The sequence below is a fragment of the Hippoglossus stenolepis genome, chromosome 3 (genome assembly GCF_022539355.2).
Source record: "Hippoglossus stenolepis isolate QCI-W04-F060 chromosome 3, HSTE1.2, whole genome shotgun sequence".
NCBI lineage: Eukaryota > Metazoa > Chordata > Actinopteri > Pleuronectiformes > Pleuronectidae > Hippoglossus > Hippoglossus stenolepis.
In genome coordinates, this window is record NC_061485.1 from 5,206,886 (window position 1) to 5,224,183 (window position 17,298).

The window sequence follows — 17,298 nt, forward strand, 5'->3', positions numbered from 1 at the left end:
TGGGATTAGAGATTAAAAAAGCAGTGTAAAAATCCACCCAGTGCAGATCTGTCCTCACAATGAAATGGATAAAGCAAAACTAAACAACTTTTTAACCTCAAAACAGCAGCTTGAGTAAAACCAGTTTGATGGATAAGTGACCGTGAACATGGGGAGTGTTTCCTCCTTCACTCCCTGTTCTACGTAACTCTGGTGAGAAGAACGGACTGAGTCACAGCTTCAACTGTTACAAGGAAATTCTGCACATAACCATTTAATTGCCCACATCAAACCCTCACGTTACAATCAGGTTATTTCAAAACACCCCCCCATGATCCTGTCTTTTTATATTAGGGTTGTATATATATATATATAAAAAACATACAACCTGATTGTAACGTGAGGGTTAGATGTGGGGCAGGTAGATCTCTCTTAATGTGAAGAAACAACAGGATGGAGACAGATCACTTTACTATCAACAACACTCACTTCCTGCTTTTCACTCATGTGACTCAACTTACTCAACTTCTTATGAGGCTAATGTAATTATTGAAATGTCTTAATATGGTAATATTGAAATGTGAAAATATAAGTATGTAAATAACTTAACCTTTTAACATTATAAACATTTTTTTTGTAAATTAACATAAACACATGAATGACTTATTTTATTCAACCTCAGATCATTTAAAAATAATTTAGAAATATTGATAAAAAGTACAAATTAAGTTGCTTGATGAGACTTTTTTGTTCAAAATCAAAACTTTATTCTCTCAACACTTTTTCCACAAACTGTGTCTTGATTGGACTTTTACTTTTTGAAGCCACAACCGGAAGCAGTATTGTGATAGGCCGCGTGGAGTTCCGGGGCCGGGCAGCAGCAGCAGCGGTACTCGGAGCCTCAGTACTTCCAGTACTTCAGTAGTACTGCTGCCAGTACCCGTGGGAGTACTTGTACCTGCCGTGCCACCGTCGGGCCTGTCGTCATCATGGAGCTGGACAAAATGGACGAAAACGAGTGGAAGTATCACGGGGAAGGAAACAAGAGCCTGGTGGTGTCACACGTCCAGGTGAGTGAGCTAAGCTAACGCGAAGCTAACCCCCAAGCTAGCCCCACTCCAGCCCCCAGCCCCCCCCCATCCGAGCTAACGCTTCGTGGCCTCCAGCTCGCTGCCGCTGCCGGGGGAGACTTTGCGGCGAATCTGCGGAAATGTCCCCGGAAGAGGGAAAACGTCCACCGGCAGGATTTCACCTCCCGTCGGTGCCTTTTAGCTCGTGTTGGCCGCTGTAGCCGAGTTGCTAACCAGGAGCTACGAGTTCCCATCGGTCCATCCAATGAGAAACGTCCTTCCACGGGAGCAACAAGTGTCGGAGCAAGTGTCCGACGATCGGAGTCGTGTCGGCGGCTTGTTTCCAACCAGAGAGACGCACTGACCGCGTTGCCATTTAATGCAAATCCCCCCCCACCCCCCCATTAGCACAGTGTGAGCTAACTTAGCCGTTAGCATCCCTCCCATCCGGGCGAGAGAAACACACACACACGCACCGCGCCGAGTCTAACCCGGGGTTAACTTCCAGGACTGAGCCGGGACAGGGGCGATGCGTTCCGCTGACCACCACCACCACCACCCACCCCTCTTTTCAGATGAGTGAAAACCAGTTTGACGGACTGTGGGAAAGTGTGATTCACGGGACCAGTCTGGACGTGTTGTTATTGAGCAACCGACGAGTTAAGGTCACATGTAAGCGAGGCAGGGCGTCCCCGGTCTGTTGATGTAATGGAGGAGAAATGTTCCCGAGCGGTGATTCACTGGTTTCATTCAGACGTGAAGAAATGGATCCTCTGCTGTGACACTGTTTACACTGTTCACACTGTTCACACTGTTCACACACCTTGGGGAGGTTACACACATTCCTCCTCAGGCTACACTTGGTTTTAAACTTGTCTCCTCTAATTGAAGTAGTTTGACATCTTGACCCCCCCCCCCAACATGTTAAACATGTAGTTATGGCTCTAGTTACACCGCCGAGCTGTCATCACGTCTGTTTTACCCCTCGGGCCATCGTCCGATCGCCTGCTTATTCCAAGTTAATTAATATTGAACGTATCAAGTGTCCAAATCGCACTAAATTCAAAAAAAATATGAAGAACGGTTATTGAGATATTCAAGTCACACACTGACATTTCTGGAATTCTAAGATGGACACATCAGCCGCTATTTATCTGTATCAGACATTTTTTTTTTTACCCCCTAATTTTGGTATCAGCTTCCGCCTCAAAAAAGCCACATGAGCCGCTCACTGGTGCCGACCTGCTGCGTTCGAAGGTGGATTTCCCAGTTCCCGTGTGACTGGATGTGAAGGGTTTGTCTGGTTTCATGTGGGCACATTGATAGGACACCCTGATAACCGCCCTGTCAACATTGTCTCAGGTTTATCGTCTTTGCCTAATCTCACCTGAGTGATGACAGGCTTCAAACTGTTTATACAGTTCATTGTGCCTGAACTTTCTTTCTTTACACAGACACACAAACTTACAGTCCAAAGCTAATGGTTGCAGGCCAACAATGGTTCCAGTCAGATTTTCCCCGACTCGCTTCACACTTTGCAGAATGGATTTACGTTCCAAACGCCCTGGAAAAACCGTATCAGTGTTTTCTTCTTAACTCTTCACTGGGCTCCTCTTCTCTTCTTGCAGCTTTCCAGAGTTCTACGTCTGCTCAAGTATCCAGCTGAGGACTGTGAGAACCCACCGCAGGTAAATATCAGTCTGTGTGTTTAAAGCTTCGTCCAAATCACCACATCCACCATATCACTCAGTAAATACATATTGATGACAAGCACATGACGTATGATTTGGACTTTTACAGGTGTGCTTTTTGATCACATTGTTTTTTTATTTTAAAATTTGCATTCTTTCTTTAAGGAACATGTTTTTTTAGACACTGCCCAGTGAAAGCCTGGGTTTGGCTTCTACAAATTTTAAAATTAGGCCTATTTTCACCAGGCAGTTGATCCATCAACCAGATCAGACATTTGAATAACTATTAAGTAATTAAGAAAATATATATTTTAGCATCTATTTGATAGTTGTAGTAGAGAAAAGGGCAGGAAGTGGGTTTGTGGGGAGAAAAGAGGGTTTGACATTGAAAACAGGTTTTCTAGCTGGGGGTCGAACTGTGGCTGTCGTGGTTGTATGGAGGCGGTGCCTTTACCATAAGGGTCATTTTGTGCAGGTGGCTGCTGTCAAATGATTCGTAAATGTATTAAATATGATCAACAGCAGGGCTAAATGACCTAAATCTCATTTTTTAAAAGAGGATAATTAATATCCAGGCGTATCCTTCACATTGTTACTCATCCCTCAAACCTCTTCGTGACCTTTTCCTTTCACATGATGATTTCTAACATCAGCTGTTCTCTTATCTTCTTCCATCTTCACGTTTTGCCGCCGGTAAAGTGCTTCTTGCAGCATCTGACTTGTTTGTTGTGAGGACTCAACCACTCCTGCCCCCCCCCCTTCATTCTTAGACTCATCATGTTTGTGCTTGTGCCTCTGATCAGTGGGGTTTCCAGTCGGCCGCATATTTGATGTGTGTGTCAAAACTATCGTATCCAAACCACACCCATGCAACAGAAGCCTCCCTTTTCTTGAATGAAATAACAGCAACTCAACTTATAAATGTGTCTTCACTCATGGCTGCACGGGGCGTTCCCATGTACACACATACAGGTAGTAGTATTAATCCCGGCTGCCAACAGGCCTGTGTGATGTGAGAACTGTCAGTGATCCCAGTGACGTATGTGAGACTGGATGAGCTTTGACTGATGTTTAAGTTCAGGTTCATACCTGTTAACAGTAGAAATAGGAACTGTTTGCAGAAACAAAAGCACAAGAACAGTTATTCTCAAAGCTTGTGAAATAACCAGCTCCCAAAATATGTGATTACGTTACTGCTGTAATGTTGGCAAACCTGTTCCTGGTCTGTCTGTGTGGAGTTGGCATGATCGCCCCACGTCTGTGGCGTATGAGTACTCCTCTCTAAAAATATATAAAAGCACATATGAAACAACATTTAAACCCCCTATATCCAGATTTTTATTTGGATCTGCACCAAATTGCATGTACTCATAGATATCAGTCCCCTTATATACCTGTTTTTTAAATAAAAAAATCTGGATCCATGAATTATTCACATAATTTTGTGAAAATGTTTCGTAATAGTTCAAACAAACAAGAATAGTTGTAGCAAATCTGGATCCTGTAGCTCTGGAGTCAGACAAACCTGCAGAATGACGACAGAAGGAAACGAATTACTGAAGAAAGAAAATCTAGAAAGGTTCTTGACTCATTTGTCAGAAGATGTCGTCTATATGAGTCAGACTGTTTATCCAACCAGGAAAGAAAACCTGTCAATGAACACGAGCCTGTTAATCAAGACCCACTGACACCGAGGACTTTGTGATCTTCCTTGTGAGCGCAGAGTGGAAAAATAACTCCACTTCTCTGTCAACATGTGATGTGGAGTCTCAGATCCGGTTGTGACTTGCTGGTTTACCTGTCTGTGTTTGTCCTGTAGACACCGGAGCAGGCCTTCAGGCAGATCCAGAACATTGTTGACTTCAGCTCCAACGTGATGAGCAGCCTGCTGGGAGAGAAGTTCATCCACAGCGGGGTAAGGCTCTGTTTGCTGTCATTCAGGTTTTACATCCTTCGTCTTTGTCTAAGTTTTAACTAACAAAACAGTGAAAGAGTTCCACGGGTTTAGCATCTTGCTCCCACGTTACTGTCTGGGAAAAAAAAGATCAATAGATGCAGCACAAACTGAGATATGAGATTTTCTTTTCTATTCGTCTTTCTCGTCAAAACATTTCACACAGCTCCCCCTGGCACCATGAAGAGCTTGAGTTGAGTTTTTCACTTTGTCTGTTTCCCTCCTCGGGACCTGCGAGGTGGAGTTCCTCTTTAAAACTGAAACAAACAAGACAAGTAATGAACAAACACACGCAGCTGCCAGACGAGAGACTAAAACACACATGGAGACGAATTATTCTGCAATACTGCAAAAAAAAGCTAACATATCTTTAACGTAGAGCATCAGAGGCTGTGAAATCTTTCTCTGTGAACTAGCCGCCAGTCCGATGGTATCAGAGATATGAGATAGTCTGTGGAGAAATACTACTTTATAACCAGGGTGCAAACTTCTTACGTCTTTGTCCGAGTGGAAATCTGAGTTCTTCACTCAGAAGGTAAAAAAAAAAGAGACTTCACATGTAGTTAGTTACAGAAAGATGAATGAAGAAAGGCAGTCCCGTTAAATTCAATCAAACCTGTGCACAAACAAAGATATCGGTCTAAATAAATGATTTTTTATTGAAATAGATGTAATTTTTGCTCAACTTATTTTACAAATTAAAAAGATCTAGGGGCTGTTTTGTGAAATCTTGATAGAATAAAAAAAAAAAAAACAGCCGTGCATAAGCTCGTTTTAACCGCAGTGTTATCCAGTTGGAAAATATAACCTGCTCAGAGCTCGGAGATAAACAAGATTTCTTGCGTCACAAATTTCCCCCAAAAAACAGTGAGTTAGTGTTGAGGTCTGAAGAGTTCGAGCACATGAGCATCATTCTCCGAGTCAGATGGGACCTAATTTTAGTTTTGTTTCTAAACTGGACGTCGGAGTTTTTTACGGCTGAATTTATGATTCTGTCACGCAGAGGTTCTTAATGTGCGGTGTGACGTATGTGGACATGTGACGGTAATTAAATGATTCTGAATCTGTATCTGATGCTGACTGATGTATGCGATTGTTATTATCTGAATAATTTGCTTATACTGTACGGGAGGTTTTATCGCTTCCCGAGCCAACATCCAACTGCTGCTGAAACACTATCAGCTGATCACAGTGTTTTACATACAGACGATAACAGAAACAAAGGCAGATGTTCTGACTTCCTTTCTTTACAGGAAGTGGTCAAACTGCCGCTGGAGTTTGTACGGCAGCTGTCAATCAGAGTTCAGCATCAAAGACCAGGTAAGATGGGTTTTAATCTTTTCAGTGGGAAGCATCTGGTTTTTAAATCTGTTAAATGACCAGTTGGACTGTGTGTGTGTGTCAGCGTGGCGCTGTGATAAGGTGATGGACATCTACAGCGGCTGTGCTCTCTGTCTGCCCAACCTGACGTCTCCAACTCTGCACCAGCCAACACACGCTCTTCCCCTCTGCATCGAGATCAAGGTACAGACACACACACACACACACACTCTCTGTTCCCTCCTGAAAAGTAGCCACAGTATGGGAAGTATTTGCCTGTGAATGACGTCACTGTGGACCAGAGGTCCTGAGCTAAAACAAGGAATCACATGAGTGTTACTGTGTGTAAGTGTTGTTCAGCAGCTGATTTGTGTTTGTTCTGTTTTCAGCCTAAATGTGGCTTCCTGCCGTCCTCCAAACATGTCAGCAAAGACATCAAGACTAAAGTGTGTCGCTTCTGCATGCACCAACACTACAAGGTAACTACAACCACAGTACAAAAATATCGTCCAACTAATACCTTAGGCCAACTAGATATGACCCCCTCTGTCTCTCAGGTGTCCAATGGGAAGTGGAAGAGACGCAGTCTTTACTGTCCTCTAGACCTGTTCTCAGGGTGAGATTACTGCACAGACTATTGTTACCATCAACACTGCTGCATTTAAGAAAAGTCACAGGAACAATCAGGAATGTTTACGTTTGAAAAATGTGGAAACAGTAAAAGATCCTGATTGTTTTTTAAGGAAACGTTTAAAAATGTTTCTCGTTTCCTTCATGTTTGTTGGTCTGGTCACTGCAGGTGATGTAAACTTGCACATGTTGTAGTTGTTAGACGACATGAGAAACACTTCTCTGTGTAATTCAGTCCAGCACATGAACGCTGCCGCCTCCAAAAACCTTTTTCTACGTCTAACTCCTCAGTGCAAATTCAGCTCCTGATAGAAATCTGACCGTTCTGCAGCTGAACACAATGTTCTCTGGTTTCTGTTGATCAGGAACAGACAGAGAATGCAGTTTGCCATCAGACAACTCATAGAAGAACCTCAGAACAACTTCAAAATCTTCAAGGTGAGACACAACCACAGCCTCAGTCCTACTCTGTGTAATGTGAAACCTTTTGTGTGTTTGTATCACAACATCCAGCTCCATTAACAACACAATCAATCAATACAACCACTGGTGTAAAGGAGAGATTCACAAGTTTTTAAAGTCTTAAAATGGTATAATCAAATGACCATTAAAACAGAAACACTGCTCTAGTTCATACTGGGAATTAACCTGTAAACTAAAAGGTTACTGTAAGTTTAAGAATGAATTTAAGAGATTTTAAAACAAGGCAAAACAAAAGTGGTAGAAACTTTTTGGAATTGATGCAGAGTAAAAAAATAACGATACTGATATTTCTGCTGAAAATAATTGACATTGAATCCTAAGATCATCAAACCCTTTTGACAGAGTTATAATTGACATTTCATAGTTTAACAATAAATTTGATCATAAACTATAAATACAAAGAAAATACAAATGTAACCAGATATATAAAGAGCATATTTTTATGTAAAATCTAAACACAAATGCACATTTTCTGCACAGTTTATTCTGTTCAATAAGTTTTCATATCAGCAAAGATAAACACGATACTGATGTCAGTGAACGGCTCATATTGACAAATACATCAACCAACCAATGAATGGATCAGGCTCCAGTAGAAATGTAAGTTGTTTTATTTTTACTGTCCGTCGGCTCTGAACCTTTGCGTGAACCTGAATTCCACAAAGTCAAACTTTAGAAGATAAACGCGTTGTCGTCTTACTCGGACAGCTGAGAATGAGGAATGTGGATTTTGTCACGATCACATAAATCTCTATGAAAGCCATTAAGAGCAATGAAGGAGCAATAGAAACCAGTTTAAAACAAAAAGCTCTCAGTGAAAGATTCTGCCAACGGCAAGGGACAAGTTAAAGAGTTTTTACGGCCGTGACAATGTGTGTGATCTTTGCTCCAGAGCGACTCTTTGAAAGGTTATTACATCTTAAATGAGCCCAGACTTCTCCACTTCTCTGTTTGAGATCTGAAGTTGCTGCAGGTGTGAACAGATGTTGTGGAAAATGTTTCAAAACTATAAAAATCATTAGATCCTCTTCACTGTGGGATGATTGTTTCACACTGAGGAGTAGAACCACAGTAAGAAGACCTGTCTGTGTGTTTTCAGGGCGGTCAGTGCATTTATAGTAGTAAAGAAGGAAGTGACGACTCATTGGACCTGAACTCTCTGCTGCATCAGCTCAGACCGTACTTCATGTACGGAAACAACAGAATCATCGGTCACGTGACCGGCAAGGCTGTTCTCAACGACTTCATCCAGGTACATCCACACAACACACTGACATGCACACACTACTACACACACTGTGCGTTGTTTGAGCTGGTGAAAAATACAACGTGCGGCCTCTCTCTCTCTCTGTAGGTCCTGGTGAACGCCCTGCTGAGTGGTGGAGGAGGGCACGGCGGGGGGGTGGCGGACAGATGTGGAGAGGGGCGGAGCTTCTGTGAAGCCAGTCTTTTCAACAAGGAGAGGATTCGTCACGGTCAGAACCTGCTTCTCTACCATCTGATTGATTTGTGTGTGGCCAGGTCACAGTGAGTGAACTAAGCTGGTCAATTTATAAAATATTATTTTTAATTTAAATGTTGAGTCAGTTTCATTTTATTTTGTTCTACGTTAGAAATCAACCCAGTCGGCTGCAATTTGAAAAAAACAAGCAAACACAAAAATATTCTTTAACACAAGTAGTTAGAGCTGCAACGATTAATAGATAACCTGAAAAATTATTTACTACTATTTTCAAATTCGATAATAATTTGAAGATTGTGATTATTTTGTGCTTTTTTTGTTTTGCAAGCCAAATAGTTCTTGACTTTTATATATTTATATATTGAGAAAACAATCATCAGATCAATTAGTGATGAAAATAAGTTAGTTACCATCAGTATTTATGTTCATGTTCGTGATCTTCATACAGGCACATGAATAAACGTGCAGATAAACCAACCCCAGAGTCGAGGATGTGATTTACATGCATGCTCACATGTGTTTTGTTTACAGACCAGTCCAACAGGTCTATGTGCTGCTTGTTGGTCCCTTTAACAAAGGTTTTCTTTGTGCTGCAGCTTCCTTTCAATATGTTTGTAATTAGAAAGAAGTATTTGTGTCTTTTCAGCTCAAACATTTTGGTCATGTTGTCTGAATTTGTTCTATGTGTGTGTCTGTGTGTGTGTCTGTGTGTGTGTCTGTGTGTGTGTGTAGGCTCTCAGGATTTACCCAGCAATAGTGTTCTGTCCAGGATCCTTCAGACTCAGATGTTGGACACGCTGAACATCGAAGGTCTTCATCCTTTGTATCGCCGAGTGGAGCAACATCTGCAGGACTTCCCCAAGGAGAGGTAAGACTCGACGAGGCCCAGAGGAGAACGCTGTTGATTGAACTCATTGGTCTCTGACCTCACTTCCTGTCTCTGTCTGTGTCAGAACTCGGCTTCAGATCGACGGGCCGTACAACGAGGCCTTCCTGGAAAAGCTGCAGAAATGTCAGGCTGAGGACGACGGCTCTGTGGAGTACGCCGCCGCCAAGGTTAGACTGGTTTCAAATGTTCCCAGTTATTCCAGTCGCTGAGTCACACAGGAAACTGTGACGGTGTGAGCTGACTGTGTGTCTGAGGATTTTAATGCTGCTTAAATCATCAGTGCAAACTCTGGGTTTTGTTCCCTTACAACTGTTTTCCTGCTCATTTTCAATCTTAATGCATAAAAAATGTTTAATTTGGCTGAGGTGGAAAAGTTGATGTATCGATAGAAGCAACAGTGCAGCGGAAACCGACTTTGAAAATGAATCACAACCAACATGAAGCGTTTGATTCCTCACATTAATACTTGAAGCAAATATAAATGTCCTATTTATATGTATTTATATTTCATGCTTTCTACATAGTTTTCAAAGTTGTAGGGATTTAACTGTTGCTCTTTTTAATATATTGTTTTTAAACACCTGAACAGACCCAAAATAGAAAGATAAAACCCTCCTGTATGTTCTGACTCCAGGTTCATCAGTACCGCGCTGCCATGACAGCCAAGGACTGCTCCATCATGGTGGCCTTGGTGCCGAGCCCTGAGGAAGAGGAGGATGACGATGAAGGGTGAGTCTAGTTTTCTCAGAAGAGTCTCATTAACTGTCTTGCCTTGAAAATGGTGAAACATGTCGATTAGAATCACAAAGAGCCGGAGCTGAGACCTTGAAACTGCTTTTGTCCAAACTAGTGATGAGGTTTATGATTCTGTTTGTAGTACCTGATTATATCCACCAGGTGGAGCCAGGCGTTAGAGGCTCTTCCTCCTGTTCACCAACCCTCCTCCTCCTCTTCTCCTAGTCTGTCCAGTCAGAGGTGGCTCCGAGACTTCCTCTCAACCAGACCTCCTGCCTTCTCCTACTCTGTCTCCATTCTGGATCTGGATCCGAAGCCGTTCGACGCCATCCCCTGCCAGCTGCGCCTGGACCAGAGGATCGTCTCCTGCTACTTGAGGACCGGGGGTACCCTGCCGAAGGCCTCTCTGCAGCCGCTGCCGGGCATCTTCGCGGCTGCAGAGAGAGAGGACTGCACACTGCTCTTCCACCCGGTGTGAACGGCCACAAAGCGCCAGGCGACACTACAGGAGACAAACATATCTGACGCCACACTGATGCCTCGAACAGAGACGCCATGTTGAAGAGTTAAGGAGCAGAGCTGTTTATTCACTGCAGCACTTCCTCCTCCTCCTCCTCCTCCTCACTCAGACCATGTTGACAGGTATCACCCTCTGGTTCCTGCTGCTGCTCAGCAACAAAAAAAATCTAAAGCAAGTTGCAGATAAATCGCCAGAAAACGACAAGCAGATGCATTTAGTTTCCAGAGCTTTTGTGATGTTGTGGCAGTTTGACATTTTACTCCTGTGCAGAGGTGAATCCCAACGTCACCGCTCCGTTCTGTCACAACTCACATCGACTGGAAACCTCGTACGAAGCATGGGTCTCTCTTTCGTTGACAAAAGTCGAGATTAAAGGACAGGTTCTCAAGTCTTAAAACAATAATCAGGCGTCCATATTCAAATAGCAACTGGGTTTTCTTGCTGTAATTATTTCCACTTGTCGTTAAGAGATCTTCTCCTTCTGCACTTTCTATGTACATAAGTGATGAGGTGCAGAATCCACGACTGCAGAAACAAAGGTTTCAGTAATGAGGCTGGAGCTTAATTTACATTTTTACAAATAAAGTTGGTATTTTCTGAAGTCAGATCTTAACAGTGTTTCCCACAGATTGTTAATCTATGTGGTTGCTGCGGGGGGGCGGGTCGCCCTGTGAGCACGTATGATGAGGACAGGTGAACTTGCTGCAGCAACACGCACAGTGGTGGTAGTATCTACCCATGCTATGCTTACTCATGCCTGCAGAGGACCGTGGATGTTTATGAATGTTTTTAAGGGAAACCAAAGAAGTGAGAGAGAGCGAGGGAGAGAGGGAGAGAGCCAGCGCTAGCGGGGCGGAGAGAGTTTATGTTGTTATGAGAAGTGTGATAAGTTTATAGGATCATTATGAAACTGTGGTCGGAGAAATTAGACCCAGTTAGCTGCCGCAGTCGAAGTTATCAGTGGGAAACACGGTTGTTTGATACTTTGGTTCAGTATCTCATTCTGAACTTTGGTTATAAAACTAAATGAGGGTTAGGACAGTTATCAAATGGGTTTAGTTCTGGATGCGTTGATTTCTGTCACCTTCCAGAGTCTTTCTGGTTAGTTTTCCACCTTTTGTGTTCTGGAAGTGTTTCCTTGTTGAACTGTGGTGGAGCGGTTGTAACACAGAGAGGGAATTTTATACTGAAAAGGGAGAAACTTTGACAAATATCAATATCTGTGGTTTGTTTGAACACAAACTGCTGAAGCCTCAACAGTCTGTGGGTTTTGTAACGCACATCGGGATCAGATCTCTAAACTGACGATATGAACGGGATGATTACAGCAGAGGAAACCGTGGCTTCACTCACATGGACGCCCGAGTAGAAGGAACCTGTTCTTTAACCTCCTGCTGCTTTTGTCGCGCTTTGATGATGTCATTTCCTGAATGTAGGTGGGTGGGCGGACCAGGTTGTTTGCTGAAGCCTGTTAACAGAATCACAAGTTACCATGGTTACAGAGGAAACGTGGTGGATCTGACTGCCAAACAGTCTCAGCAGCTGGAGGGAGCAGTTGAGATGGTGTTTTTGTTTTTTATTTTTATAATTCATAATTCTTTTATTTTCATGTTGGAGTTTTTCAGTCCAACTACTCACATCAACTCAAACTAACTCATGAGACAGCTGCTTGGTCGTGTCACATTTGATGAGTAAATTGTTAAAGCAACACTACGCAACTTTTAAACCTCCAAACAGCAGCTTGATTAAAACCAGTTTGATGTTTCAGTGACTGAATCGGGAGAAGGTTTCCTCCTTCATTCCCACTCATCACCCTGTGACTTTGAGTGGGTTCGATCTCCTGTGAGGAGAAGTGACAGAACCACAGCTTCAACTGTCAGATTCAGCTCCAGTGAGTTGAGGAGTGAAGCTGAACTGATGATCAGTTATTAAAAACCCCAATATTCAGCAGGAAACTGTTAAAATGTGAAGAATTCTAAACAGTTCTGTGAATTTGTTACAGCAGCAGCTCTTCTGGTTCGGGAAGCAGAGGATCATGGGTAATATCAGTTCAGTGAGTGGGACGACTCAGATAATCTCTGTTACACGAAGCCCAAACGGAATGAATCTCCATGCGTGGCTGCAGGGGGCGCTGTTGTTCAGTTAAAGTTGCATAGTGTTGCTTTCGAGGGTTCGGACAAACTGAAGACATCACACGGCTTCGATAAATTGTGAAGGTGTTTTTTTAAAAAATATTTCACAAACTAAACAATTTTATTAATCAAGAAAATAATCCGATTAATTGATAATAACCGTTAGTTTCAGCCCTTGATGAGACAAAGTGACGGCGAACCAGGTGAAGGAGCTGAGATCTGAAAGTGCAGAGTCGTCACAGCATCAGACAAACTGCAGCATCGTGTCCAGCTCCGACTTCTCGGCCTGTTTCTTCTTCATCATCATCCTCATCCTCAGTGACCGTGACAGTGAACGTCTCCTTTTGACTGATGTGACTCTACAGAGGGGTTTTCAAGTAGAGCCGGGGAAAGAGAGCAGAGGCTGCTGGGTAACTGGGCACGAGGGTCATACTGCTGCTCTGCTGGTTGTTGTGCCATAAGTGGCTTGTTGTGTGTCTATTTTTGTCCATGTGCCTAAATGTTCTGGTAGGACTGGAGGACGAGGGTTGTGTGTGTGCGTGCGTGTGTGTGCGAGTGTGTATTTTGAAACGCTCACTTTGTTGCAGGCCGCGTTCACAGCTGAGGTCGGAGGTCGTCTGACACCAGCGGCTGTGGACGCAGCCTCGAACTCTCAGAACCTCGAATTCCTGACGAACCGACGCTCCACGATGAGTTCAGGGACGCTGGGAGGTTTCTGAGGACGGCGACGGAGACTTGTGGAGAGTTACAGCTGTTTGACGATTGTTGAAAGGTTTTTTTTTTTTTGCGGGGGGGGGACTTTTCTCGTCCAGATTATTGCAAGTCTTCTCGTTGTCAGGTAGAAACTTTGCGTTCTCCTCGTCCTCTGAAACCAGCAGCGCGCGAGGAGGCTTCAGATAAACTGGTAACACTTGACTTCAGTTCCTCTGGTTCCAGTGTCCACTCTCCAGCCTCCGTCACCTCCATCAGAAAACCAATCACACTACAAGACTGAAACCTCGGACGACAGAACCCCCACACTCCACTCTGCTCCCAGCGTTAGACGTGTTTTCTGGAAACCGTCAGCAGCTCTGTTCAGTCCAAACACTAAATCCACAGATTTTAGTTTCAGCTCCATCCAACACTTGTTTAATCTCGTCTCCGTCTTTTTTGACTGAAATCAAACCGGCCACATTTCGCTCTGAGGTCAAAAGGCTGGAGAGTGAACGGCAGCGAACTGAACCAACCACTGATTGTTCTAACTGTCGAAGACGCGTCAGGCAGCCGACGAGGTCTGGACACGTTTAAACTGCTTGATGGCGACATGGGTTTGGTTTGATTGATTTTGAAACTTGAGCAAAAATGTCACAGAGTTAAAGTTGTGGGACGAGGATTCACTGCAGAGGGTTTAAATATACTGTACGTTAATAACGACAGGAAACATTGAAGTAGTTATTATTTATCTTTAACAACACGAGGCCTCTACGTTCACAAGTGCTTTTTTATTTATCGAAGCAAAGTTTTAGGTCAAACGCTCGAAACACTTTGCAGGTGCTGGTAAAAAATAATTCAAGTTTTGTTCTACGTTAACACAACAACGTCAATGTGGCCTAAAATAAAAAGGACGAATATGATGGTAGGACCGCAGCTATCAGTTATTTTTACTATCGACAAAACATTCTCTGAAGTCTTTAGGTATTTGGACACGAGAAGCTGAAACTTATCGGGAATCAGCGTATGAAATATTTCCAGATAGTTGAAGCTTTAAAAGATTCCCTGTGTAGTTGTGTGTTCATCTTGTTCAGTAACTCCCACGTGAAATAAACATATTTTCTTAACGATAAATCACTGACGAGCTTTAAAAAAACCCAAAGGTTTAATTTAGTCTGAAAGTATTTCCAACATTTTCAAAGAAGTAAAAATAAATGTTCGGTCTACTTTGTGATAAAGAAATGATTTTTAAGATTTTTGTTGAGCTCCAAGTTTCATTCTGGATCCTCAAAACAGCTTTTGACAAAATCTCCACTCAAGGTTCAATCACAGGCTTAATCTGTTGAAATGTAAATATCACACTTTGACGTTATTCTGTTAAAAGCTGAACTAAAATAACAAACTAAACCAAACTAAAAAAACCTTGAGACAAAATATTACGTAACGTTCTTTTTGTCAACTGCTGTTTCTGAGTTCAGGAAGAAACTCAAACATCTGTTTTCTCTGACGCGTGATTAACTCAGGTTGTCAGAACGACGCAGTAAACGAACCTTAAAACGACCTTCTGGGTTTTTAAAAGATCGTTGGGGATTTAACGCAGCGATAAAACTAAGATAGAAGATTCTAGAGAAGACAAAGTGTCCAGACCTCCGACCTCTGACACAGCTCCGTCAGGTGAGCTGGGCTCCGATTGGTCGCTCGTCCCTGCCTCCAGCTGCTGCCTGAGCGTCGAGGTGCGGAAACATCACAGCACTGTGAAACCTACAGACTCCTGAATAACGCTGTGTGTGTAAATAGCTGAGAGAAGAGAACTATTTGAAAAATACAAAGGCGACTCTGCTGTTTGGCATTTTGTATTTAAATTATTTATTTTTGTAGATTTTGACCAATGAGCTCTGCTGTTACAGTGGTGACAGTCGAGCTCTTTCTATTGAATAAAGATTTCTAAGAGACTAAACCAGCGCTGTGTGTGTTTACTGATGTTTGTTTACATTTGTTTAAAGTAGAAAATGAAAAACCTCTTAAACATTGAAACTAATTTCATTATTTGCTGCATTTGTGAATCTGTGAACGTAACGATACTGGTCTGGAAACAGTTTTTTTTTATTTTAACTGCTGCCTCTAGTGTGAGTCACATGTCCTGAGAGAGGCTGACCGCCCTGATCACAGACTCCACCGCAGCTTCAGGTCCCAGAATCCTCAGCATGCTCTGGAAGGCCTCTGCAGCGCCACCTACAGCCTGAGAGGGAAACAACTGCAGTGCTGCAGGGACACAGAAAAATCCATAAATTAGATCGACACTTTTATTTAATCAACAATCCAAAACCTAGACTACAGGTTGTAATTTTATATGAAATCCTGTATTTTACACAAATTTTCTGACACATTTTCATGGATCATAGAGAATCATAATTTGCAGCACAAATATCTCAGTGGCTCAACTGAACATGAATCTACACCACATCCTGGGAGGGTCTGAAGATTTGGATTTATTTCTGTTTAATTATATTTGTTTCATTATCTTCATTTTGGGTATCATTAAGGAAAAAATACATTATTTTAGCATAGATCTGTGATATGAAAAAAAGTGAAGGGGTCTGATAATTCCTGGATGCACTGAACTGTCAGTATCAGTATGTTCAGGTGAACTCCCAGAGGAGCATCTCACCTCTCTCTGGGATCTTTGTCAACAGGTTGATTTTAGGAGTGACTCCACCTTCTCTGGAAACTTCCACCGACCAATGAATGGACAGGACGCAGCTACGAATCAAAACAAACAGGGAAAATAATTCTACACCAACAAAAAAAAGAGAAAAAGCTGTCTCGGCTTATTTGTGCGAATATTAAATAGATTTAACTGCACATGGGTTTTGTGTATGAAATAATAATTTACATGATGCATAAAGAGATGGTTATTTACCCAGGGAGCTCGGGGCGATTCAAGGTCATGACCTCTGACCTGCAGCCTCCAGGGAGAGAGACGACGGACGGGTACTTCTCCTGTAGAGAGTTTTAATCACATAAGTTCACAGAGTTTGAACATCGTCACTGTGGCTTTCTGTCAACAGGTCTGATCTGGAGTCAGCAGGATCGTCAAATGTGAAAGGATTTTCCATAAAATGTTAAAGAACACTCTGTATTTCATTTTTTAAGGATAATGTCTGACTCTTTGTTTTAGTTGGAACCAAATGACCAGTTTATTATTCGGCCCCTTTCTTTGTGACCTGCAGTTTCAGAGGTGATTCCTGTTCCAGCTGTTTTTTTATCTTCTTTGACCCTTCACGGTTTGCCCTCGGGGTGGCGCTACAACATCTGTCTACCGACCTGAACTCTGTTCGTTTCCTCCATGAAAACAAACACAAGCTTTTACATGTACAGACACATCAAAGTGTAATAATGAGTCATGAGGGAACCAGAAAACATTTGAGTCTCCATTTTGTTTTTCATCATGAGATAAAACATTTGAGAAGTTTATGATTCAGTAAAATCAGTTTGATTATAAAACTGTGTCCGAGGTCTGAGCTCGGACACAGTTTTATAATCAAACTGATTTTAACAGTAACCTTCTCATCCACCTTTGTTCTGGGCTTTAAACATGTTGAGCAGAAACCTGTTTTTCTCTCTGACACAAGCGAGATGTTTATTCTCGAGTGACCTCTGACCTCTGTCCTACTTCTTCTCCTCGTTCTGAGACGTTTCTGTAACTGAAGTCAAAGTGCACTCAGTGTTTTCCTCTCCGCTCT

At 42.6% G+C, this 17,298-nt stretch overlaps 2 protein-coding genes across 4 annotated transcripts in view; one reads left to right on the forward strand and one right to left on the reverse strand.

Annotated features, from left to right (window-relative positions):
* Positions 1-814: 814 nt before the first annotated feature.
* Positions 815-15,512, forward strand: ippk (inositol 1,3,4,5,6-pentakisphosphate 2-kinase). The gene is made up of 14 exons (XM_035151491.2): positions 815-1,049; positions 2,678-2,737; positions 4,560-4,655; positions 5,948-6,014; positions 6,100-6,218; positions 6,404-6,493; positions 6,572-6,630; positions 7,010-7,082; positions 8,227-8,379; positions 8,482-8,602; positions 9,322-9,457; positions 9,543-9,645; positions 10,113-10,207; positions 10,439-15,512. Exons 1-14 carry the CDS (start codon positions 969-971, stop codon positions 10,689-10,691), a joined length of 1,506 nt encoding a protein of 501 aa, XP_035007382.2. The 5' UTR covers positions 815-968; the 3' UTR covers positions 10,692-15,512.
* The window catches only part of LOC118104545 (centromere protein P), a 72,754-nt gene continuing 70,860 nt past the window's right edge, over positions 15,405-17,298 (reverse strand). For all 3 annotated transcript variants that reach the window (XM_047339337.1, XM_035151495.2, XM_047339338.1), the window contains exons 7-9: positions 16,476-16,555; positions 16,224-16,315; positions 15,405-15,817 (exon numbers count right to left, since the gene is read on the reverse strand). In XM_047339337.1, the coding sequence (XP_047195293.1) occupies positions 15,687-15,817; positions 16,224-16,315; positions 16,476-16,555 (303 nt within the window). In that variant the 3' untranslated portion in view covers positions 15,405-15,686. The remainder of the gene's footprint in view (positions 15,818-16,223; positions 16,316-16,475; positions 16,556-17,298) is intronic.

Bases quoted from the DNA above. Each gene is read 5' to 3' on its own strand.
- ippk (XM_035151491.2), top strand. From the start codon at position 969: ATGGAGCTGGACAAAATGGACGAAAACGAGTGGAAGTATCACGGGGAA. The intron at 6,219-6,403 runs GTACAGACACAC...TTCTGTTTTCAG, and splicing joins CCCTCTGCATCGAGATCAAG to CCTAAATGTGGCTTCCTGCC. The intron at 7,083-8,226 runs GTGAGACACAAC...GTGTGTTTTCAG, and splicing joins ACAACTTCAAAATCTTCAAG to GGCGGTCAGTGCATTTATAG.